We start from the raw sequence: 27,606 nt of genomic DNA on the forward strand, positions 1-27,606 counted from the left end.
CATTATCATCCGCATCAGTCTGTGTATTTAAGTCCTCAGTTTCCTCCAGTTCTTTGTCGTGTCATTGATGTTATTGTGATATGTTGTCGGTTCCGCCTGCATTCAGTCAGCCAGCCAGCCATTCAGTCCTTCAGTCAGTCAGTCCTTCATTCGTTCATTCAGTCAGTCGTCCAGCCAGCCGTTTCCTACTTCTGTTCTGTTTGTTCACTCCATCGATAATAAACACCCACCTTCACCTACCTACCTGTGAGTCCAGCGTTTGGGTCCTCCTTCTCTCATCCACGCCTCCACGACACAAACCCCTGACAGTCACACACTGTGTCTCTATCTCTGGGAATTACAGCGGCACAGCTGTTGTAATTCCCAGAGATAGAAAAGAGTGTGAGATAACTGTAGAAGCCTTGTGACGTGGTATGAGCCAATGAACATTCACTGTAGATTTAATCGGCTCAAGCACATGTGCCTTAATATCTGATACCAAAATGTATATTCCATGTTCTGTTCTGATTGGATTAGTCAACACAGGTACGGTGGCTCATAACAGACAAATGGTGCACGGTGATCATTTAAGCAGAGGATCTACAATAACTTTAGTCAGAGATGGAGAAACAGATAAAACAGACAGGAAGGGAAGAAGAGAAGAACTGCAAATTACATGTAATGTCATCATTTTTAATCACATATTGTATATTATGTGTGTTGATAAATTATGTGTTTTCATATTGTGAAACATCCTGAAAAACAAACTAACTTGTGTTATTAAAACGTTGCATGAAAATCCTGGGCAGGATAAACAGATTAGCTGTGTGAGTGTGTCTGCAGATACTCAGACTCTCCCAGCTCATGGCATCTGGATCTGTTTTGGATCTGTTCACAGCAGCTTATTTTGATCTGCATACACACAGCTCTATAAATGCTGAGGCATTTGTAATGAAATATTTCTGATCTTTCTCTACATTTGATCTTCATGTTCTCCCTCCTACATTTTATCTACTCAGGTCACTTTTGAATAATTAGATTAAAAACGAAATGTAAAATTAGGATTCAGCTTAATCTAAATGATGAGCGTGGACATGATAATAAAATGATATATTTTATATCAAATTTCATTCAGTCTATGATGACAAGATGCTTCTGTCATGGTCAGCACTGGTCTTTACTTACCCGTTGCTATGTTGAATCGTAGTTTCGGGGCTCTATTGATGATGCCTTTCTGCCCCTACGATGGCACTCAGCAGAGTGAACCTGAGCGCTTCAGCGCGTCATTCCATTGAACCACACTGAATTCACTCTGATCAGCTGTTCTGGAGCAGGAAGCTCAGAGTTGTTCAACTTAGAATTTAGTTTTAAACTCAGTTTGTTGAACCTACTTCTTGGAATCAAGCCCCGGTCAACACACGACACCAGATGGTGGCGATGATGCACCGTTCGCTGTTTGCAAACCGCCATTTCTTCTTTTAAGAGAAAGAAGAAGAAATCTTAACGCCTGGTTAGCTGCTGACGTGTATGTGCGGGGAAGTGTCAGTGGATATTTCTGCAGCTATCGCTTAGTTCTTTCCGTGACAGTTCAAAATGAAATCATTAGATTGAGCTCGTACCTCGATGGTAAAATAAGAGCCGAGGATAGCGACGACTATCAGCACAGGTAGGTGTTCAAAATTTCAATCACTGAGAGGCTAGCCGGCAGAGCTAAAGTGCTAATTGTAGCAAATACAGCCGAATGGTATACATTAGCAAACCTTAGCTGTTTAAATACACCATTAACATGGTTCTGAATCCGTCGCTGCCACCGTTTCCTTTCACATCATGCTAGAGGTTTTTCATTCAGTCACTTACTGCTTATGCTGCTGTTTCAGTCCTGTGACAGACTGGCTTCTCAGTCATTCACGTTACAATAGTCTTAGGAGCTTGAAAGGAAGGTAACTGCACTTTTTTCAGGGTTTTTCTTTTTCTTTTTTGACGACATTTCGCCTCTTTCGTTTGATCTCTCCTTCGTTTCCCTTAAAACTGAAGAAACTGAAGAGACGAAACGTGTTTAAAAATCACATTTACCTTCTTTTCAAGTTTATATATGGGACTGAGTAACTTCGTCAGTCCGACACGCCAGCATACATCGTCAGCTGCTTCAAGAAACACGATTACTGCAGTAACACAAAATCTAAAATGACCTGCAGAAACTTGTAATGCATAAAGAAAGAGTAAATCAGCCATGCAGCTTTTATTCCAATGAATAGAGTGGCTTTTATACAGTACTTTATTTAGTACTCTTTAAGCATTTCAGCTGCGTAAAATTCTTGGCCTTTTAAATTGGACGTGAAACACTACATATATTAAGTGTAATTTACACCATAGAGCCTTACACACAAAAAAAGTCACAGATTTAACACTGTCAGGGACGCAAGATTTAAAAAGATCCATCAGCATCGCTACAGGAGGAAAAAAAATGCTACATAACATTGTCCTTGATTGTTTGGGATGTACCCCCCAACCAATCAAAAAACGCAGAGGAGCAAGTCTCGACTTCAGCTCGTTGTCTGACAAACAACTGGACAACAAACAGCCTCCACATACTCCTCTACAGACGCAGACAGTGTTAAATATGACATGTTTTAGAGCAGGGCTACAGTGTGTATATTAGGCTAATGCATGTAGTGTTTATGATAGTGTTTATTCTTCCCTGTAATGTCCACCTGAGGGTAATATCTTGTACTCTTGAAAAAGTATCTGAGATAGTTCACTTTAACCTGATGTGCAGGTCTTGGGACCGTGGGAGGAAGCTGGAGCATCAGGAGAAAACCCACACAGAGAACATGCAGATTCCTTTCATAAGAACCGTTCTAACCCAGCACCCAGTTATTCAAAATGAACATTCACGCAAAACTTGTGTGTGTGCGCATGCTTCTGTTTCACACTTGACCTGTAATGGTTTGTCCATCAGTCTGCTGAGATGTTTTTCAGCCCGTTGTGTCTAGTGTTATCACAAAAACCCCTCAAACTTCTCATACTGTTGTATTAATATCTAAATGCTGTTTTTGCCTCCTCAGGGTAACACAACACGTCACACAGCACTGCTGCACACAGCTGCTGCCCTCACCAGCAGCTGAACAGCAACACACAGAACATCACTTTATGAGGACTTTCCAGAGGTTAGAAAGCTCCTGTTTAAACCTGGATTTTTTGCACTTATATTAGACGACTTGAAAATAGTTATAATAATACGAGCCAGAAGAAAGAGCACATTTGAGAAGCTTAAACTGATAATGGTTAGTCTTTTACTAGAAATATAACCTCTTCAAAAAAACCATTAAGGGAACACTTGATCATCACGGTATAACGTATAGTCGGTTTCACTTCAACTCTGGTGCAAATAAAAGTGCCAACAGGTGTGTTTTTGCAGCAAGACAAAAGCGACACTAAATCTTTTTTACCCACTAAAGTGCTCGGCGTAGCGGCCCGGAGCTCTGTTATACTGTGGAGTAAAAGTAAAAATAGATGCAGCATATGTGAGAGAAAGGGAGAGATATAGACTCTGCAGCACTGTTCCTGAAATCATCATTAAAACCTTTACTGGGAAAAAGCCAGCCTTAAACTCAGGAGTGAAGACAGGCAAACTTGGTAGCTGCTGTTTGTTTTACACAGTGAAATTACACAGCTCCGATTTTACATCCGATACCTGCAGCAGACAGGGGCGAGTTTAAAGGGGGGCATGGGGTGTACTACACTATGTTAATTTCAAGGCTTTCTGAACATGTTTCAACTTGAAAGTGAAATAATATAAAATACTACATTAATATTTAAAAATAAAAGCTTTCTTTTTCACAAGCCAGTAAAAATATACATGGGCCATTAAGCTCTGAGCCTGAGGGTTGTAAGGTTGGACCCTGAATTATTATTAATATGAATTAATGTCTACACCATCATAACGTCTGTTTTCAGCAGCGTCTTATTAACGTCAGATAGCCTTCCAAGAAGACAGTAAAGGCCATTATTTTATGCCGTTTGGCTCATTATATCATTTAGTTGTATTGGGAATTGAAGTTGCTGGACTAGATGTGTTTAAGATGGTTAATGTTTGTACTGCTTAATAAAGTTCAGGGATGCCATCGGCATCCGCACAGTGTAACCTCTGTAGCTCCAGCAGAGGGAGGACAGATGACATCACAGATAAACTTACTCTGTTTTCCACAGGTGTGTCTTGACGGGTTTATGAGGAACAATGGGGAAGAAGAAGGTTCCAGATTTGTACAGAGCCCCCTTCCCCTTGTACTCTGTGAAAGTGGACCCTGACACAGGGCTGGTGATCATAGCAGGAGGAGGGGGGGCCTCCAAGACGGGCATAAAGAACGCTGTGGTCAGTACTGAAGATGGGTTTTGTACTTATTAAATAGTTGCTTTAGTGCAGTACTAAGTGTCGCTGTATCACTGTCCTGATGAGGCTCAATTATGTGATATAATAATGTATACCAGTATGATCACAGACAACATGCTATGGCAGTTTACATGCACACACGAGGTCTTCCTGTCCACTTGTGCTTTTCTTCTGGTATTTCCAGTTGACTCTGTGGAAACATGCTGTAGCAAAAATACTGTTTTGAGTGTGTTTGGTGAGAGTATCCTGATACATGACGTACACTGAGTTTGTATCCATAGTACAACAGTAGCAGACTGATGTTTGTGTTTTACAGCACTTCCTGGATCTGCAGCTCGTTGGGGAATACCAGCACAGTGCCAGTCTGCTTCACTCCCATGATACTGACACACGTGCTACCATGAACATGGCTGTAGGTAAAGGTGTGATTGCTGCAGGACAGGATGGGACCTGCTGTCTGATGCAGTTTAAACAGTGCACGCAGAAAGAAGGCAAAGATGCTAATAAAGATGGTAAGGCATACTGCTACAAGCTGAATATGCATGACACCTCTTTATTGTGTCTGATTTAATTTAATGTTATATTTACCAAACTCCAGCTTAGAGCTGGGCGATAAAACGATAACGATATGTATTGCGAAATAACTTTTTCTCTATAGAAAAATTAAACTATTGCGATAGGCCTCATCTCTCTTGTCCTCTTAAAAAAAAAAAAGAAAAAGAAAAAAAAGAACAGCCAATCCAAATTAAGTAGCTCAGAGCCGAACCAATCACAGCCGCAGCGTCACGTCACGTGACTTGTTACGTGCAGCACAAGTGCCAAGGCGCACATGTGTATTTGTTTTGCAGCCGTGCAGCCCGGGTAATGAAGGAAATGAGTTTGCCGACTAGAAAAATCAACCGAGAGCGTGAGCGAAGGTTACCAAAAAAAACCGATGATGGTTCCAATGCCGGAGAGCTTGTCGAACAGAAGGGCCACAGAAGTTCCGTGAGTGTGAAGGTATTTCGCTATTTCAAGTCTGACAAAAACAGAGTAGCACGCACTGTAAATTGTGCCGAAAGCAAGTCTGGAAATACAATAAAGCGGTGCATGCTCAATCTCTGACTGAAAGCGCTGATTCGTCATTCGGCTTTTGTCAGACTAAAGTAACTGTTAAAACTGTTTGAAAAGCTAAGCTATACAACAAGGAGAGATTGAGAATTTCCTTTTAGTTCTCACTTTATTTGATATTGACAAAAGTTAGTCAATTTTGTCTGTTCTTCTGTAAAACAAACTAAGATTTATTTTTAGAATTAATATTTTGTTTCTAAGTGGAATTGACAATTTAGTCTGTTTTGTTTGTTCTATTTTGAAACTTAAACGCTTTAGCGGCTGCCTTTTGTGTAGTTTGCAATATTTGCCTTTATTTATCTGAAACTGAAGTCTCATGTTCCTTAAGTACATCTACCCTGTTGAACTTATTATGGGAAATAAATATTTAAATTAAAACAAGCTGCTGATTATTTCACATTTTACTTGTGAGCAACGGCACATTTAAATCTTACAAATATAGTTATTTGGCTTATATCGTGATATATATCGTTATCGCCTGAAATGAAAAAAACATATCGTGATATGAAAAAATCTTATATCGCCCAGCTCTACTCCAGCTACAGCACTGAGCATGAAGAAAAGGGTTTTTTGGTCTGAGACAAAAAACTAAACACCTTCTGTTCAAATATAAAGTGTCCTCTGTGCTGCAGGGAAAAGCAAACAGCAGGGTAATGCCAGGCTACGAGCTGGGAAAGGAGACAAGTGTGGACAGGATGGAGTTACACCATCTGGAAACGTGTCAGATATGAAGGACGAGACGATTCACATCTCTGTGACTGCTTTAGCTGAAGTGCAGTCAGACCTGAACCCTCAGGATCCGCTTCAGAAAGTCGTCAGGTTCAGTCCTGACCAGAGCCTGCTGCTAACTGGAGGCACCGATGGGCACATCAGAATTTGGGAGGTAAGACTGTCAAGCATTTCCCCTACAGCTGATAAACATATACATTTAGGTCCGCATAGACAGAGACGATGTTTTCTTCTAATTTTGGTTCTGTATATTACCACAATGAAACAACTCATCTGCAGTTGAAGTGCAGACTTTCAGCCTTAATTCAGTGTGTGGAACAAAAAGATTGCATAAACTAAAACATTTCTTTCAAAAACACAATCCCGTCACTTCAGGGGCTCAACAGTAATAAATAAACTAATAAATAAAATATTGATTTCTAGTACTTGGTTGAGAACCCTTTGGTGGGAATCACAGCCTGAAGTCTTGAACATGGACATGAGCAGATGTTGGTTTCCTCCTTTCTAATGCTCTGCCAGGTCTTTACTGCAGCAGCTTTGCTGTGTGTTTGTGGGCCTTTCTGTCCAAAGTTTAGTCTTTAACAAGTCCAATGCTTAATTGGGTTAAGATCAGGTGACTGATTTGGCCATTTAAGAATATTCCTCTTCTTTGCTTTAATAAACTCCTGGTTTCAGTCGATTCACTCAGTACAACACATAAGTATGGGATATCACTCCCTCACGTCTCCTGGCTGAAGAAACCTTTGTTCACGCCTTTAAGGCAGATGACGTGTGATGACACGCGCACGGCCCCGCCTGCACATATAACTGCTGTCATCACCGTCATCCCTCAGTTCTTACGCTCTTCACCTCTCTGAGAACACCTCTGCTGAGTTGGGCTAGCTAGCTGTTGCTAATTAGCTCCGTTGTCTGCCGACTTGAACTTAGCTTAACTGCTCCTGTTGGTGTTAGCCTCCACCGCGCAGTTGGTGCATTGGCTGCCTGCGGAGCGCTAATTTCAAGTTTAAATGTGCAGCGTTTTGGAATGGACTCCAAACCGAAGCGAGCAAAGCAGAAATCTTCTGTTCGCCCCTGTCCTCAGAGATGCGGTTTCTCTTTGCACGACAGCGACCAGCACGATGCCTGCCATGTCTGCCTGAGGATCGTCCACGCTAGGAGAGCGTTGATGGAGCCCGAAGCCTGTGCATTTTTTCGCAAGCTCCGGCGCTCAACCCTGGAAAAACGGGTGACGTTTGTGGAAAAAGTGCTGGGACGCTCGGCTGTCGCACGGCATGACCCTCTCCTTTCCGAGTCTGGAGCCCCGGCTTCGTCTGAGTCTGAAGACGAGGATTATCTGGTCGATGTCCACACAATTAGCTGGGCTGACCACATAGAATATGTTGACGGGTTAGCCGATGACAAGCCGGAACCATGCAGGAGCGCTGACGGGCTTCAGCCTGGGTTGAAGCCCGCCAGCGCTCCCCAGGAAGACGATGACATGCTGGACATCGGCCTGGACATCCATGGTTTGTTGGAGGATGAGCAGGAGAGCTCATTGTTGGCCCAATGTGCTGCCGCTGCAGCGCCGGTCGGCCACGATGACACCTCTCTTTTCTCCCTGTTTCGCCGTGCTGCCGAGAAGCTGCAGGTGGACTGGCCCTCTCCTCCGCCAGCTCAGAAGCCGTCGCGGTTCGCGGGTTTTTTCCTTCAGCATCATGGGACAAACCTCTGTCTACCTGCGTCACTGTGCCCGGCATCTGGACAGCACATGGATTTGGACGGCGCCGAGGAGGCTGACTTAGTTAACCCACCCCCTATCGAGCAGTCTCTGGCTGCTTATCTGGCCCCGTCCCATAACCATGGTGTCGGCGGCCCCACAACTCTACCATCCAAGCACTGCAGATTCTCTGCTTCGCAGCTGGAGAAGATTTATCGGGCTCAGGCCGGCACTGCTCGTGCCATGAGCTCCGTCACCGTGCTCCAGACGTACCAGGCAATGTGCCTGGTGGAGCTTGGATCGCTGGGTCCTGATGACAGCCCGCTGGCACCTCTTCTTAACAAGATCAGAATCGCCACAGAGTACATCCTCCGTGCGTCCCGCTGTGCAGCGTTCTCCGTGGGTGCTGCGGACCGTTGCCATGGGTTACCGGTTGCAGTTCCGGGTCAAGCTGCCTCGTTTCCAGAGAGTCGTAAACACGACTGTCGGCACCGAGGCGGCCAAGATACTCAGGCAGGAAGTAAAGGCGCTATTGCACCAAAGAGCAATACGAGACAAAGACAAAGGTTGGTACAGCCGTTATTTTGTTGTTCCGAAAAAAGGGGGAGGGCTTCGTCCCATCCTCGACCTGCGAGTCTTGAACACGTATCTACGAGCGTACAAGTTCAAGATGCTAACACTCAGACAGCTCTTGAATGCAGTCGGCCCGGGAGATTGGTTTGCAACAATCGATCTAACAGATCTTAGCCTACCTAGACGACTGGGCTCTTGTAGCTTGCTCCACAGAGCAGCCGGAGACCAGAGATGGGCCGAGTATCCAAAAATTGTAATCAAGTAAGCGTTCTGCTGTATGGATCACTCTCTGAAGAGCTTTTTGGTCCTTAACACAGCTGTTCCCAAACCAGGATGTGATGTTCTGTGTGAGGATGCTCTCCACAGCGCCTGTATAGAAAATCCTGAGGATCTCTGGAGAGACCCTGAACTTCCTCAGTTGTCGTAGGTGATACAGGCGCTGCCTAGCCTTTTTGGTCTGGACCTGAATGTGGGCAGACCATGTCGGGTCTGAGGAGATGTGGACACCAAGATACTTGAAGGACTGCACCTTTACCACTGGAACTCCATTGATGATAATGGCTTGTAGTCTCTGTGGTGACTAGGGCTGTGCGATATGACCAAAATCTCATATCCCGATATTAAGACATCTATCGTCCGATAACGATATAAATCACAAAAATGTAACATTTTCTGTAAATTCTGTGAATCTCGGGCAGCTCGACTTGCGTGACGTGTTTCCAGCTGGGCGTCACGTACCTGGAGTCGAGTGTTTTAACTGATGCATGAAACTATACATTTTTAGACATAATTTGTAACGGCCGCTGTTTTCTTTGTGAGTATTTATTACACAGCGTGCTCTTGGGGAAAAGCCTGTTCTAACGTTTGAGTCTAAGGTTTATTTTTAGCACCTGACGGCTCTTTTTGCTTCTCATCTGTAAACACTCTGCATCTTTCACGTGATTCAGTTTATTTTGAAAAGTCTCAACAGGATCTTGAGCTTTATTGTGAAAGGTTTATGTGGAAAATAAACAAGCAGACATGCGGTGGTTTTACCGTCGTTGTTGCTAACGACAACGCATACAAACAAGCGCTTGTCCGTCTGTAGTGTGGTTATATTAAATATAAGAGAAAGAGAGAACTTTAGGAAATTAATATAGCCACTACAGTGACCATCAAAATAATGAAAAATATTGCCGTAAACAGTTTATTTTGCGACACCACGAAACAAACGATAGCGTAAAATGAAACGATAGACGTTTTTCTATCGTCATCTGATATATATCGTTATATCGAACAGCCCTAGTGGTGACTCCTTCTGAAGTCCACCACCAGCTCCTTGGTCTTGCCAACGTTCAGCTGGAGATGGTTGTCCTGGCACCATGATGCCAGATTCTTCACTTTGTCCATGTAGGCCGCCTCATCGTTGTTGGAGATGGCGCCCAACACCACTGTGTCGTCAGCAAACTTCACAATGGTGTTGGAGCCGTGGGTGGCCACACAGTCTGAAGTGTAGAGGGAGTAGAGCAGTGGCGAGAGGACACATCCCTGTGGTGCTCCTGTGTTGATGGTGATGCTGTTAGAGACACACCCACCCACCCTCACCACCTGAGTTCTGCCAGTGAGGAAGTCCAGCACCCATGCACACAGACGGCTGTTGAGTCCCAGATCCCTCAGCTTTGTGAACAGTCTGCTGGGCACTATTGTGTTAAACGCTGAACTGTAATCAACAAACAGTATTCTCACATAGTTACCCTGTTTCTTGTCCACGTGGCTGAGGGTGGTGTGCAGGACGTGGGCGATGGCGTCCTCTGTGGATCTGTTGGGTCGGTAGGCGAACTGGAGTGGATCTGTGGTGTCTGGGATGGAGGAGGAGATGATGTTTTTCAGCAGCCTGTCGAACACCTTCATGACTACCGAGGTCAGCGCAACTGGCCGGTAATCGTTCAGGGATGAGGGTTTGCTGTTCTTGGGAACAGGGATGACGGTGGATCTTTTGAAGCATGTGGGGACCACAGACTTCGCCAGGGACTCGTTGAAGATGGAAGTGAACACACCTGCTAGCTGGTCAGCACAGCAGCGCAGCAGACGGCCGGTGATGCCGTCTGGCCCCTCCGCTTTCCTTGTATTCACTCTCCTCAGTGCCGCTCGGACGTCATGCTCCGCGATGCTGATCACCGGTCTCTCGCTGATGATGTCACCGGTCTCTCGCTGATGATGTCACTGTCCTCTCGCTGATGATGTCACTGTCCTCTCGCTGATGATGTCACTGTCCTCGGTAGTCACCTGGTAGTTAGCATTAGCCGTCTGGCTAACCTTGAAACGGGTGTAGAACTGGTTCAGCTCGTTGGTGAATGCAGAGTCGGCGTTGATCGGCGCAGTGTCCCTGGGTTTGTAGTCCGTAATGGTGTGTAGTGCGTGCCACATACTCCCTGTGTTGCCCTGGTGGAAGCGAGACTCCACGCGCTCCTGGTACCGGCGTTTGGCATCTCTCACCGCACGCCATATGAGGCCGCTTTGTAGGCGCTCATATCGCCAGTGGCGAGACCCGCGTTGTAGGTGGCGGTCCTGGCGTTCACTGCAGCGCAGATCAATCTGTCCACTCACGGTTTCTGCTTCGGGAATGTGGTGACTCTCGCAGTGGGGACAATCTCCTCCGCTAGCATATTGACGAAGCATACTGCTACTTCCGTAAACTCGTTGATGTCGACTGCGCATGCTCTGAACATGTCCCATTCTACGTCGTTGAGTGCGTCCTGTAGCGTAGCTTCTGATTGGCCAGACCAACGTTTCACCTCCCTCGTGGTTACTTCTTCCCTCTGTATGTTTTGTTTATACTGAGGAATGAGGAAGATGGCGTTGTGGTCAGACTTCCCAAAAGCCGGGTGTGAGGCAGCTTTGTAGCCCTGCTTGTATGGCATGTAGCAGTGATCCAAAATTCGATCCCCCCTCGTCGGACACGAGACATGCTGGTAGAAATTCGGCATGACTTGTCCGAGGTTTGCTTTATTAAAGTCTCCTGCTACAATGAGGGCTGCGCCCGGATCCTTGTTTTGAAGCGAACTCAGCACATCATATAGTTCGGACAAAGCCATACCTGTGTCCGCTTGGGGTGGGATGTAGACCACCGTGGCGATGACCGAGGTGAACTCACGGGGCAGATAGAAAGGGCGGCACTTAATGCTCAGGAATTCCAGATGTGGCGAGCAGCTGCTGGAAAGAGTAGAAATGCTCCTGGCATCACACCACTTTCTGTTTACCATGAAACACACTCCTCCACCTTTGGTTTTGTTTGACTCTGCCGTTCTGTCCGCGCGGAGCACAAAGAATGAATCCGACGGAGTTGCGGCCTGGTCCGTCACGGTGGGGGTCAGCCATGTCTCCGTGAAGCACAGAATGTTGCAGTCCCTCATGTCACGTTGGAAGGTGACTCTTGCTCTTACGTCATCGAGCTTGTTCTCCAGTGATTGTACGTTGGCCAGTAGGATACTGGGCAGTGGTGCGCGAAGCGCCTGCTGTCTCAGTCTGTTCCGAATGCCAACACGTTTCCCCCGGTGCTTCTTTGTTCTACGCCTCGGATGAGCGGCCCATTCTTTGTTGTTCTCTGCGCCGCATAGAATCTTTGGCGGTCAGGATGGGTCGGGTTTAAAAGTGTCCAAGAATAAATGTGCAACCTTGTCACCGATGTTTACAAGTGATCTGCTGTCGTAGACTATAAAACTAGAGGATTTTGGAATGTAAACCAGTGCAAAAAATAAGTAAAAAACTAAAAACGTGCATAGTCGGAGCGGAGCGGTCAGGAAGGCGTCTGGACGTGGCCGCGCCATCTTACCAACGTAACTATTTGGTTTGTTTGCCTGTGTGTTTTGGGTCATTGTCCATATGTGTTATGAAACGCCACCCCAATCAATTTGACTGGAGTTAGCTGCATTTGAGCAGACAGTTTGTCTCTGAACACGTCAGAATTTGTTTGGCTGCTTCTGTCCTGTGTCACATCTATAAACACTAGTATCGCAGTGCCACTGGCAGCACTCCCAAGCCATCACACCGTCTCCATGGCTTTGGATCATGAGCTGTTCCACACCTTCTCCATGCTTTTTTCTTGCCATCGTTTTGGTAGAGGTGGATGTTGGTTTCATCTGTCCAAAGAATATTTTTCCAGAACTGTGCTGGCTTTTTAGATGTGCTTTCTTTTGTTTTGTTTTCTTTTCTTTTCTTTTTTAGCAAACTCCAATCTGGATTTTTTTGTTCTTGAGACTTATGAGCGGCCTGCACCTTGCAGTAAGCTCTCTGTATTTACTTTCATGCAGTCTTCTCTTATAGTAGACTTGGATACGCCTACTTCCTGGAGAAGGTTGCTTACTTGGTTGTGAAGGGGTTTCTCATCACCATGGAGATGATTCTGCGATCATCCACCACTGTTTCCGTGGACGTCCAGGTCTTTTTGAGTTGCTGAATTCACCAGTGCTTTCTTTCTTTCTCAGGATGCACCAAACTGTAGATTTCGCCGCTCCTAACAGTGTGGTAGTTTCTTCAGTGGGTCTTTTCTGTTTACACAGTTTAAGGATGGCTTGTTTCACCAGCCTGTCTGTTCACAGCAAAATCTTCCAAATGCAAGCACCACTCCTCAAATCAATTCCAGGTCTTTTATCTGCTTGATAATGACAGAACAAAGGAACTGCCCACACCTGCCCATGAAATGGCCTTCGTCAGTTGTCCAATTACTTTTTGGCACATGTTAAGGAGCTGAAACTCCTAAACCCGTCATCCAGTTTAAATGTGGATAACCTAAAATGATAGCGATAGGAGAGTCTACACACTATGTCCATATTCACACACTATATTCCATACGCTATGTAACTATAACTGGAATGTTTCAGTAAACAGGTAAAATAAGTATTAATCACATCTGCAATTTTCTAAGTACGTATATTTCTAAAGGTGTTACTGACGTGTAATTCTCAGCAGATGTTGGTAACAGCCCATCCAATCCATGCATGCAAAGAAGTCAAGCATAGATCTCTGTGAATTATGTTTAATAATGAGAAATGGAACATTTTAGACCTGCCTTTCCTTAATGTTTTTTGAAAAGTCATGAAGCCAGCTGAAATCTATCAGTCATTAGAAGGCAATCACTTAGTGCACGCCTTGTTGTTGTTGTCGGCAGCAGTGGTTACTGAAGGTAAACATGAGCATTGGGGTCATAATCTGCAAGTGACAGGAACGTGATTTCACTATAAACCGTAATAACATATTTATAGCTAGGTTTCATTTGACGTAGACGTGACGTCGACGTAAAGCGCGAAATTTGACTGGCGGTCGGAAGTGAAAAAGATAAGCGCAAAATCACAGACAGACAGTACGCAAAATGCCTATGTCCTGTTGTGTTTACGGATGCTCCAGTAGGTCGACCAGAGAAACCGATAAACGGTATTTTAGGGTACCAAAAATAGCCCAACGAAGAGGAGAAAAATGGAAAATTCTAACCGAAAAACGTAGGAAAAAATGGATTTTAAATTTACGTTTACAGTCGGGAGGAGCAGAGTCTGCCAATGCCCGTGTCTGCAGCGACCACTTCGTCAGAGGTAATGTTATGTTTGCAAACGAACTTATTAGCATTAGGTTGTCGTTAAATTCTCGTTTACTTAGTGCTTTTAAGTTAGTAGTCTAATATTGACTTGATTGGGACTATAGGCTGCCCAAGTGCTTTGGATGACGAAGAGTCGGAGGACTGGGCTCCGACGGTCAATCTCGGCTACTGACGAAAACCCAGATCGGAATCAGTTCTCAAACGAGAGAAAAGAATGAAGCTTAAGGCAGAACAGCATCGATGTGCAGAGGCGATTTTGGATATGCAACAGACGGCTGAGAGCCCGGATTTGAGCCTAGTGACAGTGGAGAACCCCGAACTGCAGCTTCCAGCTGAGAATCCACAACCACTAACCCTGCCATACAATTGCAATGAGCTGCAATCACTTCTCCATCCTCCTTTGCAATTACCCAAGTCTTCAGAGGTGTCTCGTTAGACCTCTGGGAATGGTTTACCTTGAAACAAACAACTGTCACTCTAACGAAGTCCTAAGGATGTGGCATGTTTGTTGACGTTAAAAGCCGCTACCGCTAACTGTTAGCGTGTTTAAGATAAAGCAATATAAGAACAAACACTCACCCTTGCAAACACCAAACTGTATCCATCACGGAGACGTTTTGTTCCAAGGTTGTGGACCCACCCGCTGACAAAAAAATTGTACGCCTCCAGACTCTTGAAAGCTTTCATTTGCTGCCTAGTGTAGTAAGAAGTCTGGAGGACCAAGTAGTTGGTGATATCCACAGCCTCGATAGTAGGCAAATCCTTTACTTCTGTGGTGTATTCGGACATTTTCAAAGAATACGGATCACGTCCGATATATTTTTAACTATCTGTTTATATCTCTCCCGAGAAACGGGTCTAAAGTTGCACAATAGCTGCTCTCCTGACTCTCCACAGTGTCCTCCATGTTTACTTCCGCCTCCACTCAAAAATCGCGCTGCCTCCGCACGTCATCAGAACCACGTGACCGCAACCCAACTATTCTGTTATTTAGTGTAGTGAGATGTTGTAAAAAGGTGGTGTATTTGTCCTGCAGTGGAAGAATAAAACGATGTGTCTTCACCTGGTATGTCCTGTTTCAGTTTCCTTCCCTGAAGAAAAAGTTTGACTTCAAAGCACATGAAGGAGAGATTGAAGACTTGGATATAAGTCCTGGGAACAAGGTCAGTGTCAATATTTAATAACAGAATTTAACAGAATTTGCACCACTGGCTACTTAATCAGATACACCTGTTCATCTGTTCATTAATGCAAATATCTTATCAGCCAATCACATGGGAGCAAGCCAATTCAGTTTTATTTATATAGCACCAAATCACAACAACAGTATCAAATCGCTGTATATTGTAAGGTAAAGACCTTACAATAATACAAAGAAAACCAAGAAAACCCCAACAGTCATATGAACCCCTATGAGCAAGCGTTGTCCTTTTTAACAGGAAAATACCTCCCGCAGCTGTGAAAGAAAGTCAGAGGTTAATAATGACTAATAACTGAATGCAGAGTGATTTATAACCACATAGTGAGTCAAAAAGGTGACTGAAGAAGAAATACCCAGTGCATCATGGGAATCTCCGGCAGCCTACGTCTATTGCAGCATAACTAAGGGAGGATTCAGGGTCACCTGGTCCAGCCCTAACTATATGCTTTAGCAAAAAGGAAAGTTTTAAGCCTAATCTTGAAAGTAGAGATAGTGTCTGTCTCCCGAATCCAAACTGGAAGCTGGTTCCACAGAAGAGGAGCCTGAAAACTGAAGGCTCTGCCTCCCATTCTACTTTTAAATACTCTAGGAACAACAAGTAGGCCTGCAGTGTGAGAGCGAAGTGCTCTAATAGGGTGATATGGTACTACAAGGTCATTAAGATAAGATGGGGCCTGATTATTTAAGACCTTGAGGAGGATTTTAAATTTGCGCCAATGAAGAGAAATCTGCTCTCTCTTTCTAGTCCCTGCCAGTACTCTTGCTGCAGCATTTTGGATTAACTGAAGGCTTTTTCAGAACTAAAGAAGCTTCTTGGATGAGAGGTGAAACGTCTTCAAGCCACTTAAAGAAGCCCAGACGCTTTTCTTTCCAAGCTCCTTAGATTATGATGACCTGGATGACTGAGAACGCATGATCTGTTATCCTCGTGTTGGTGTTGTTCCCACATCATCATAATAAATGTTGTTCCAGGTTCAACATTGCAAGTGACCAATCACATTGTTGTGACATAATACTTTTGCAAGCCAAGCGATGCATTCATTTATGAAATTCCAATGTCGCAAGGACAATATGTATAATGGTTACCGTTTATTAAAGAACAGTACTGAAATGCAAAGAATTCAAATTGCTGGATCGGTGGACAGAGGCGGTTTCTCGCAAGTTAAGTAGATTTTTTGTTTAAGGCGTTTTTTTCCGAAGTCGCAAAAGTATGATGTCACAACAATGTGATTGGTCACTTGCAATGTTTTTTAAAAAATACGAGCAAAGAAGTAAAATTATTCAAAAGATAATTAACCTTTGTAGGAGTAGCGTTCAGGTAGCTGCTCAGCTGCTAAAGAAATGTGATTTTGATTTTGGCGTTGTTGTTGATGTCAGGATTTGAAAATAGAACAAATTGCTGATTTACTGGGATTTTCCTGCTCAACTATCTCTCGGGTTAGAGAGACTGATCTGAAAAAGAGAAAATATCTCGTGAACGGCAGCTCCCTGTCAGAGGAGAATGGTTTAACCTTCGAGTAGACGGTCTACAGCAGCACACTGGACTACACTTCTACAATTGCTGTTACCAAAATTGGACAACAGAACACTGAAAAATCATCTAATTCAAAAGTACTTTTTCTACATCTGAGTGCTTTTTGTCTAATACACACACACATTAAGACTCTGAGTGCATCAGGAGCAACTTGGGGTTCAGTGTCTTGCTCAAGGATACTTTGACAAGCAGACCGGAAAAGCCAGCGATCAAACCACCGACTTTCCGGTCACAGCCACCCTCATGGCCGCCTTAGTCACTAGATTTCTGCAGATGTCAGTCCCATCTCTTCATCACCTTTTGGAGTTTTTGCCTCATGGATGTGCAGCTGACATACAGATACAGATATACAGCATCTGTGTGCTATACTGACAATATAGACCTGAATCTCTGAGGAATGTTTCAAGCACATTGTTGAATCTCTGCCACGAAGAATAGTTGGATGGGGTTCAGGCTCATACCGGCACGGTGTAACTAAGTAGCCAGTTAGTGTAGATTGGTTCATCAGTAACATTCTGTCTGTTGTCATATAGCATCTGGTGACCGTTGGTCGGGACTTTGCCTGCAGTGTATGGAGCGGCAACCAGTTGTCTATGAGTCTTAAATGGCATGAAACCATGTCTCAAATAGATGAGAAGACCTATCGATATTTGGCTTGCAGGTAAAACCAAATCTAGCTTGTTCTTCAATCAAAGAGCATCTTAGTGTTTCATACAGTACAGTGCACCCAGATAGCATTCATGCTTCACTTGGTCCACGTGTTGTTACAGCCTTATTCCAAAAAACACAATATCTCTCAGTGATACAGTGAAACAAAGTTTACTGGAAATTTGTGTAAAATAAAAAAAATAAAAAATGGAACACTTCAATAAGTATTCAGTCTTTGTGATGGAGCTCAGGTGCGTCCTGTTTTCATCACCTTTCAGGTGCATTACTCAAGAAAAGTGATGCAGCATGTTACTTATTTACTCGCTAGAGAAAGTAATTTGTTACACTACTTGTTACATTGCATTGAGATCTAAAAGTGGCAGTGCACTGATGCTTGCCGTCCAACCTGATGGAGCTTCACTACGTGTGTCAAGCTTGTAGCATTTAACAGCTGAGCAGGCTGTACTTATGTACCAGTGTTAATTTTAGTCTTTTATTTTTTAATCAACTTGCAAAGTTTCAAGCAAACTTTTTTCATTTTGTGGAGTTTGGTCTGCAGAACTCGAATGTGTAAAATAAATGGAATCCATTTTGGAATAAGACTAATAAATGAAAAAATGTGGAACAAGGGAAGTGCTGTGAATTTTTCAGGTGCACTGTACAGACGTCTGTCAGTAACAATGACTGCATGATTGTCTGTTCGCCTGTTTCAGGTTTGGAAAGGTTGAAGACCAGAAAGATGCCCTGAGACTTTACACCGTGCAGATCCCCCATAAACGAGACAGAAAACATCCCCCGTGCTACCTCACCAAGTGGGACGGCAGGAGCTTATTGCCCATGCTGACGGCTCCCTGCGGCACTGAGGTCATCTCCAGTCTGGCTGTCAGGTAACAGCTTCATAAATGCTGGCAGCAGATTGGCTGTTGTGTTTGTTGAGACGTGGTATGACTACAGTGTCTAACAAGGTTGCAAATCAAAAGCCCTCACATGGTGTTTCTGATTTCACAGACTTTTTAATCTGATTTAGTGCGACCTAAGCTCTACTCCTACAGAGGCTGATTATCTGGTTTAATGTTGCTACGTCCTCACTGCGTGCGACTCTGAACAAGTCTCAGATCAGAAGTCCTGGGTCTAACTCACAAATGCACAAGTAAATAATCAGTAAGCTGGAGAAGAAATGGCTTCCCACTAATTTAGAGGATTTTCATTTAGCCTGGAGAGAGCGTGAAAATGAGAATAGCTCGTTTTTTCCAGCACTGTATCCATGTCGACAAAGAGGCTCTGCTGACTGTGTTTTTTTTTTTTTTTTTTTTTTTAAACCTTGAATAGTAATGACTTCATCAATAAAGTTTTAACCATTAGACAAAACATGACTCGTAACAATCTCAGACTTCTCACTGCGTACAGCTACTTGCAATATCACTGATATTTATTATTTCGACTCTTTGTTTCTGGTTGATTTTCTGAGTTAACTTCCAGAATCACTTCTTTTACTTTTCACCCTCCGTGTCTGTTTTACTTTGTTCCTACAAGGCTGCTCAATGAAATCCTGCCATTAGCTAATTCTTTGATCTTAAATGTAATCACTCTTTATTAATAATGTATGTATGTACATTTAGGATGCCAATAATTAAGCTATTAGATAAAAAGCATCTCTAGACCCAGCTGTCTTAGCTAATTATAGGCCAATCTCCAACCTTCCTTTCATATCAAACATCCTTGAAAGAGTAGTTGTCAAACAGCTGACAGATCATCTGCAGAGGAATGGCTTATTTGAAGAGTTTCAGTCAGGTTTCAGAGCTCATGTCTGTGAAGGTTCTCAGTCATCCAGGTCATCGTAGTCAAAGGAGTTTGCAAAGAAAAGCGTCTGGACTTCTTTGAGTTGCTTGAAGACGTTTCACCTCTCATCCGAGAAGCTTCTTCAGTTCTAAGGTCAAATGGCCGAGAGTCCCAGATTTAAACCCAGTGGGAGTATCCCCAAAGAGGGACAAAGGACCCCTGGTGATCCTCTAATCACATGCGCCAAGGTGTGAAAGCGGGTGGGACCCTAATCAGCCAGGGTTTCGGGTGAGCTCATTGTGAAACCTGGCCCCACCTTGTCATGTGAATTCCTGAGGTCAGATGGCCCAGGATGTGAGTGGGCGTTAAGTCGTCTGGGGAGGGAACTCAAAACTGGATTATAGATGGCAGACAGTTGGTGTCGTAAACCACCGCCTCTGTTCAAAGATGGTCGCTCACAGTGGACATAGATGGCCTCTTTCACTCCTCTTTCAAACCATCTGTCCTCTCTGTCCAATATGTGAACATTGGCATCCTCAAAAGAGTGACCTTTATCCTTAAGATGCAGATGGACTGCTGAGTCTTGTCCTGTGGAGCTGGCTCTTCTATGTTGTGCCATGCGCTTGTGAAGTGGCTGTTTGGTCTCTCCAATGTAGAGGTCTGGGCATTCCTCACTGCACTGTACAGCATACACCACGTTGTTCAGTCTGTGTTTTGGAGTTTTGTCTTTCAGGTGAACCAGTTTCTGTCTGAGTGTGTTGCTGGGTCTGAAGTACACTGGGATGTCGTGCTTGGAGAAAACTCTCCTGAGTTTCTCTGATACACCGGCTACATAGGGGATGACAACGTTGTTGCGTCTGTCTTTCTTATCCTCCAGTTTTGAGTTCCCTCCCCAGACGACTTAACGCCCACTCACATCCTGGGCCATCTGACCTCAGGAATTCACATGACAAGGTGGGGCCAGGTTTCACAATGGGCTCACCCGAAACCCTGGCTGATTAGGTCCCACACCCGCTTTCACACCTTGGCGCATGTGATTAGAGGATCACCAGGGGGTCCTTTGTCCCTCCTTGGGGGGACACTCCCACTGGGTTTAAATCTGGGACTCTCGGCCATTTGACCTTAGAACTGAAGAAGCTTCTCGGATGAGAGGTGAAACGTCTTCAAGCAACTCAAAGAAGTCCAGACGCTTTTCTTTGCAAACTCCTTTGACTTTCAGAGCTCATCACAGCACAGAAACAGCTTTAGTGAAGGTTACAAATGATCTTCTTATGGCCTCTGACAGGGATCCTTCTCCCACTGAAAACGTCGAGATGAACAGAATCAACCTTTTGGGATCTTAATATTATACATATTTACTAACTGTTACTCTCTAGTTGGGGGATCGAGAAGGTACCTCTGGGTTCGGGCAACAAGGATGTTGGCAGTGTTCTTTAGGTCCTGTGGTTTATGTGGTGATGACTCTTGCTCTGACACGTCCTGCAGATGTTTACATTTGGATTTGGGTAGTGTGGAGGCACTGCTCCATCACTGTACTGCTTTAGCCTTAGCTGTCTTTTAGACGTCCCCTTTACTCATTTTCATCACTAAACTGGACCTCTGAACCAAGATGGCAACCACTACAATGCTAAAGTCAAGGTCTTCAGTCACTAACCATTAGCCATGCACATCTTTTAACAAAAGTGATTGGTGGTTCTCTGAAAGCACTTTTGCCTAACATTCAGTTTGGAAAGGGAAGTCGGACTTGAAGCTGTTTGCTTTCTTTCTTGTAGTGACTCTGGAACATTTCTTGGCCTCGGAACTGTGACAGGATCAGTAGCAATCTACATCGCATTCTCCCTACAGGTGACGCGCCGCACTTACACATGCATAGATTCAACAAACAGCCATGTTGTTAACTTATAACGCGGTGTTTGTATGCAGAGGCTGTATTATGTACATGAATCACATGGCATCGTGGTGACAGACCTGGCCTTCCTGCCTCACTCCATGAGAGGCAAGAACATCAAGGGGAGCAATGAAACAGCCCTGCTGAGCGTAGCTGTGGACAGTCGCTGCCAACTACACCGTGTTGCCAGAAGAAGTAAGTCTTGCATCATCATTTATTAGACTTGTCTCGTAATCTCAGAGCCTGTTCATCATTTCCTGTGTTCTCTCCAGGATACTTCCCTGTGTGGCTGGTGTTGTTCTTCTGTGGTCTCCTGGTGGTGGGAGTTGTTCTCCTCCTACAGAACCTCTTTCCAGGGTTTATTTAAGTCGTACATGTTGCCACGAGTGAGCATTTAATCATCTCTCTGCATCAGCGGACCTCAGTTCAGCCTTCATGTGTCCCATCACTGCACCGTTACTAAACCAAACCTGGACGGAGTTAAAGGTTTATCATCGTTTAAAAGACGGGATTTTTATTGGATTGTTTTGTGAGGACTGTAAAAGTTTTTACACACATCGTCTTTTATTAAAAAAGCATTCACAGTAAATGATCCATTGACTTTGAGTAACTTTAAAAAAAGATATTGCTGCTGGTTGGCAGCAGAGACATGAATGATGACAGGAGCTGCTCATTGGTTAAACATGTTTTTGTCTGGATTCAGTTCAATATAAATAAAAATGAATCAAACTGAAATAATGTTTTTCATTGGACGTCTGAATTCAGACATTTGGTCTCCTGTGCGGGCTTGTGTCATGTTGGTAGAAGAATAGCAAATCTGGCTTTATGAACACCAGTCACCTGAACAGGTTCTTCAGCCTATGGACAAAAATAAGAATTAAAAAACAACCTGATTCCATTTGGTTAAATGAAAACTAATCAAGTATGAACAGTTTACTTTGAACAGTCACTGTTGTGAAGCACAATCTCTAAATTTTACAGCAGTTACAGTTTTAAAAACCTGAAGTAACAGATCTATTTGACCACAGTAGAAACATGCTATTAATCTCACTCATCCACCAGGTAAATGTCTCACATGACCGGACAAACGTGTGATTGTTGGGTTTTTACCTTAAAGTATCGTTTGAGGCGACTGGTGCTGTGTGAATAAATCAACCGCATGCACACAAAGGTTATTTTAATTTATAAAGACTTAGGCTGTAAACATCTGGCCTGAGACACAATAGACCAACAGGACGAATCATTAGTGATAGTATGTCTTCATCAATAAACTGCAAACTTTCCTTCTCTTAAAAAAAATAAATTGGTGGGAAAAAGTAGTGACGCAAGTCAAAAGGTCAGCTCGTGCTCTTGTTACATTAAGCAGTAGCTTCATTTCTATGATCTTAATATTTTTTCTACTATCAGCTGTCACGATGTTTAAGCCTCCAGCCTGGGCCTGGTAAGGTACCTCTGGTTCTGGCAACAGGGATGTTGGTGGATGGGTCTGGTTCTTGCACATCCTACAGATGTTCACACTGGGATCTGGGTAGTGTGAAAGCTGCACCAAAAACAACATGTACTTTAAGATGTTGTTTTCCCTCTCCTTTCAAAACTGCATTTCTCAGTTTTTTTCTTAGAATATTATTTGGAAAGTATTCCCAGCACTTCACTCGCCATGTTACAGCCTTATTCAAAAATGGATGAAGTCTTCACCTCACATTTCCACACACGAAGAAGTTTGCTTGGAATTCTTGAAACTTTATTACAAATAAAGCACATGTACCTTCAGATGTAAATACTGTGCAACACTGTAGAAGCACGTTTGGCTTGGTATTCAGAACACAGAATCTCGTTTCCTCAGGTGTGTTTTGCAAACTGTCGGCAGGCTGTCATGTGCCACTCTACCACACAGTGCAGAGAAGTGATTGTGTGAATATTGGACGACACTTCAGTAGAAAGGACACCGAAACAAATATAACTACCCAACTAAGAGCTTTCTTTTTTTGTTCCAAACTTCTTCCACTGATGGAGGACGCAGATGTTTGCAGCCTTGGATCCTGCAGAAATATTTGTACTTATTCTCAGCATGATGTATATTTTACAGTACTGCTTAAATTCTTAATTTATGATCAAAAACCAGCTTCTATTGGTTCTTGGCTTTAAATAATAAAATCAGTCACCTATGTAAAAAAAACTGCTAATGGTAGATATTTTCTGCCTCTTGAGCTTCAGTAGGTGGCACTAATCTGACGGTGCAGATCCTGTTTATGGGATTTAAACAGTAGTTACCTGTTGGTCTAAACTGATGACCTGAGTGCAGAGCTTTTGTGGCCATTTACAGCAAACACGAACAACCTGCTGGCAACCCACCCCCCCCCAAAAAAAAAACCAAGTACAAATGTTTGCCTCTGCTGCTTAATGGCAACATGTCCGAGTGTCATTACATAAAATCACAAAGCAAAATATACATTTCAGTAAGAGACATCAGCAACACCAGTATCTGTATAAAAAACACATTTCAGGCTTGGAACTGAAAAAATATGACAGATTAAATGATCTCTACATTATTTATATGCTCCCTTTACAAATAGGAAAAATACAGCACTGATACATTAATGGCACGATGCCCATCTCTTTCAACGTATTTTTGTATCAACAATAACAAAACAAACTGAAAAAGAGTCCTGCTTTCAAAATGTCATCATCATCATCATCATCAGTGTTTTCAGTGGGAGAAATGTTTCGTCACTCATCCAGGTGACTTTGGTTTCAGCTTTCAGGGAGGAGCCTAAAAGAAGGTTTAAATGACAAAATCTTATTGAATACAGTTTTAGCGGTGCCATGACAACGTAGGACAAATCTGTCAAAGCAGGAGCCGCCTGTAAGAGGACATGGAGTCAGACGTTCACACATCATCTGAAATCTACATGTTTAAGGAGTTGTTCCGTGTTTGTGACTTTATGTTTAGTTGCTCAGGTTGGGTTTTTGTCACGTGACAAAAACCCAACCCAACCGTGAGTCACATGAAGCTTTGATACTTTGTGCAGTTGGTTGCTGTGTTAATGGCCATCCTAGTGTTGGCTTATTAAGTCATGGACCAAAGAAGAAAGAGTAAACGAATGATGAAGGCCTGAGACAGCACAAAAACAAAATGTGATTCCATATATTGTACCGTTCATGTGATATGTTTATGATGCACTTTGATATATAATCTCAACACAACATGTGTGTTGGTATGTGTTTTAAGTAGAAAATGTATCCTCTAAATAATGTTTTAATCCTAAATAAATATCTGCATGAAAAACCTTTCTATTAAATATATGATTTGCATAAATCACCCAAAAATTAACTTCTGGGTGCTGGTTTAGCTCAGCGGGATGAGCAGGCGACCGCATGCTGCAGGTTCTCCCTCTGCATTCCTGTCACTCTCTGTCTCTCCAATGAAAGCCGAAAAATGAAATCCTGGCACAGGCATGAAGGGAGATCTGGATCTCTGTTTAAGATGCTGGATTTTCCCTGTTTATCCAGCAAAAGAACCTGCTGACTGCAAAAGAGTCGTCTGTGGAGGAGGAAGGAGATGGAGGCTGGAGACGGTCAAACCTGCAGACACTTCAGCATGCTCAGGCCATGGTATAGCCATAGCTCCCACAGTGCAAAGCCACCAGCAGGCGGTCCCTCAGGACCTCCTTGCTTGGGTATTCTGGAAGTTTCAGCATGTTGATACTGTGGAGGGGGTAAAGGAGAGGGTGGCATCATGACCAACACAGCAGGGGAACAGCTCAGTCTTTACCAAAACAACTGCAGCTATATTAATTACCTGTATGCTTGGTTTGAAACTTTCTAAGAAAGAAATTATTTTATGTACTTTTTCCCCAATATTTATTATATTTATATATAATTTCTTTCTATTGTGAAATGAAGGGGGAATTAGAAAATGACAGCAGAAAAGTGGAGAAAACAAAGAGATCTGTTTCTGATTACCAGGTACTCGAGGTAGGCAGCAGGTTGGAGGTGTACGGGACTGCAGCAATAGTGAATTTCTGTAAACCGCTCCCACCCATCAGGTAGGCAAATCCACCATGAGGAACCCTGGAACTGGATGACGATTATATTAGTACCATTTACTTTAGAAGGCATTTACGCATTTCTATATTTAAAAAAAAAAGAAAAAAGAACCGTAGAAGGAATCAAGCTGACAAACCTTCCCGTGACAAACTGAAGCAAGAGAACCCTTTCCTCCTGGGTCAGGCCCGTCACCACGTCCCAGAACCACTAGGGGGGGAAAAGCTAATTAGCTGGCGGCTAAAGGACATCCTGTTATTACTGACAATGATTAACTTCACTCTGTCTTTTCCTACAGAGCCATGAAGTAAAAGTTTCCCTATGTGCTGTGTTCAATATGTGTTCATGACAACATTTACTGGTCCAGCATTAATGGGGCCTTCGTAACTGTTCCGGTACGAGCCACTCGAGGTATTTCTACTTCAAGTCTTCACCCAATCACAACGAGCTTTCATCATACCCAAACGCTGTGATGTAAAGTTCACTCTCAGTCATTCACCTCCTACATCGTTCCCTCGCTCACCTGGAGACCGCTGGGAGCACTGTGAGAATCATGTTCTTTGATTTCTCCAGTGCCTTCAACACTATTCTTCCCTCGGTTCTGAAGGACAAGCTGGAGAACTCTGGAGTGGACCATCACCTCACAGCATGGATACTGGACTACCTCACCGACCGACCACAGTATGTGAGGACTCAGGGCTGTGTGTCGGACAGGGTCGCCTGCAGCACGGGGGCCCCACAGGAACGGTTCTGGCCTGCCTCCTCTTCACCATCTACACTGCAGACTTCTCCCACAACTCCACCCAGTGCTTCCTGCAGAAGTTCTCTGATGACTCTGCAATAGTCGGCCTCATCACTGATGGGGAGGACAAGGAGTACAGAGGACTGACTCAGGACTTTGTGGACTGGTGCCAGCTGAACTACCTCCAGATCAATGCCAGTAAAACCAAGGAGCTGGTGGTAGACTTCCGCAGGCACAAACATCCTCCACTGCAACCACTGAACATCCAAGGTATGGACATCGAGGCTGTGGACAGCTACAGGTACCTTGGTGTTCATCTGAACAGCAAACTGGACTGGACTCATAACTCAGACGCCCTCTACAGGAAAGGGCAGAGCAGGCTGTACCTGCTGCGGAGACTCAGGTCGTTTGGAGTGGAGGGCCCACTCCTGAAGACCTTCTATGACTCTGTGGTGGCCTCAGCCATCTTCTATGGTGTGGTCTGCTGGGGCGGCAGCATCTCTGCTGGGGACAGGAAGAGACTGAACAGGCTGATCCGCAGGGCCAGCTCTGTTCTAGGATGCCCTCTGGACCCAGTGGAGGTGGTGAGTGACAGGAGAATGGCGGCTAAGCTGTCATCACTGTTGGACAACATCTCCCACCCCATGCATGAGACTGTGACAGCACTGAGCAGCTCCTTCAGTGGCTGCGGCACACCACGTGTGTGGGACGGAGAGATTTCGCAGGTCTTTCCTCCCCACTGCTGTCAGACTCCACAACAAAGACTTCAACTGATCAAACACACACATCCACACATGTGCAATAACACTAAGTGCAATAATCTTTTCTGGCATCGTTGTATTTTTACTCAGTTCTATAAAGCATTTGCATTCTATTTTTATCCAATTGTATATTTTATTCTATTTATTCTACTGTATATAGTATTTTATTTTATTCTATTCTGTACAGTTGTGTACAGTATTTATTCTTATTTTTTTCTAATTTTGCTATATAACTTTTGCACTGTCCACTTCCTGCTGTGACAAAACAAATTTCCCACGTGTGGGACTAATAAAGGTTATCTTATCTTATCTTATTTAGCATCAGGATAACGAAACAGGAGGAGCCAGGGATCCACTGACCTTCCAGTGGGTAAACACTGTGGGGAACACGATAAGTTCCTGACAAAGTATTTTAAAAAGCCAAAGATCATCACAGACGCTGAGCTTGTGCGCTGACGGTCCTCCTCAGACTGGAGGATATGCAGTAAGTTCCTGCAGTCTTTGTCTTAGTTTGGTTTTAACGCAGTGCTGCTTGAACATCAGCTTTTAGCACTTTCTAATGACAGTGTGTACATGATGAAATCTTTGAAATTACTTTAAAAAACTCAGCTGGAACAACATTTTTACACTTCATCACATTACTGACCTGAGAGTTTTCCTCCCTCTTTATTTTTTAGGATTACACAAATTGTCCAGTCTCTGGCTGCCCCTGCATCAGTATTTCTAGAACATGCTGCTAGTTTCACTACATTTATTTTTTATTTATATCTCAGTCTCCCAGCTGTCTTTGAATTCAGGCTGTATGTTCACATGGTTCCTCGGGTATTTAAAAGCAGAACAGGAACAAACCAGCACCCAGTTAGGATTTGTGAAACATCCACCCTCTCTACTTTCAAGATTAATTTAAAACATTTTGCTTTTCATAACGAGAATATCATGTTTTTTTCTTCTTTTCTCCTGTTA

At 43.8% G+C, this 27,606-nt stretch overlaps 2 protein-coding genes across 4 annotated transcripts in view; one reads left to right on the forward strand and one right to left on the reverse strand.

Moving 5' to 3' along the window:
- The first annotated feature begins 1,228 nt into the window (after nt 1–1,228).
- On the forward strand, nt 1,229–21,831 carry preb (prolactin regulatory element binding). The gene is made up of 11 exons (XM_031759784.2): nt 1,229–1,645; nt 3,045–3,146; nt 4,189–4,351; nt 4,686–4,881; nt 6,112–6,362; nt 15,129–15,209; nt 17,315–17,442; nt 18,143–18,316; nt 20,981–21,053; nt 21,132–21,291; nt 21,369–21,831. The coding sequence occupies exons 3-11, from the start codon at nt 4,217–4,219 to the stop codon at nt 21,461–21,463; spliced, it is 1,293 nt and encodes a 430-aa protein (XP_031615644.1). The 5' UTR covers nt 1,229–1,645; nt 3,045–3,146; nt 4,189–4,216; the 3' UTR covers nt 21,464–21,831.
- A 1,644-nt stretch (nt 21,832–23,475) lies between these two features.
- Nucleotides 23,476–27,606, reverse strand: part of hace1 (HECT domain and ankyrin repeat containing E3 ubiquitin protein ligase 1) — a 47,116-nt gene continuing 42,985 nt past the window's right edge. For 2 of the 3 annotated variants that reach the window (XM_031759782.2, XM_031759781.2), the window contains 3 exons: nt 25,280–25,350; nt 25,060–25,173; nt 23,476–24,801 (listed from right to left, as the gene is read on the reverse strand). In XM_031759782.2, the coding sequence (XP_031615642.1) occupies nt 24,699–24,801; nt 25,060–25,173; nt 25,280–25,350 (288 nt within the window). In that variant the 3' untranslated portion in view covers nt 23,476–24,698. The remainder of the gene's footprint in view (nt 24,802–25,059; nt 25,174–25,279; nt 25,351–27,606) is intronic. The other variant, XR_005614883.1, reaches the window with a different exon arrangement.

Source organism: Oreochromis aureus, linkage group 11 (assembly GCF_013358895.1).
Source record: "Oreochromis aureus strain Israel breed Guangdong linkage group 11, ZZ_aureus, whole genome shotgun sequence".
NCBI classification, from domain to species: Eukaryota; Metazoa; Chordata; class Actinopteri; order Cichliformes; family Cichlidae; genus Oreochromis; species Oreochromis aureus.

Excerpts from the sequence above, each read along its gene's own strand:
- preb (XM_031759784.2), top strand. The coding sequence starts at position 4,217 with ATGGGGAAGAAGAAGGTTCCAGATTTGTACAGAGCCCCCTTCCCCTTG. Across the intron at positions 4,352-4,685 it reads CGGGCATAAAGAACGCTGTG|CACTTCCTGGATCTGCAGCT; the intron begins GTCAGTACTGAA and ends TGTGTTTTACAG. Across the intron at positions 21,054-21,131 it reads ACATCGCATTCTCCCTACAG|AGGCTGTATTATGTACATGA; the intron begins GTGACGCGCCGC and ends GTTTGTATGCAG.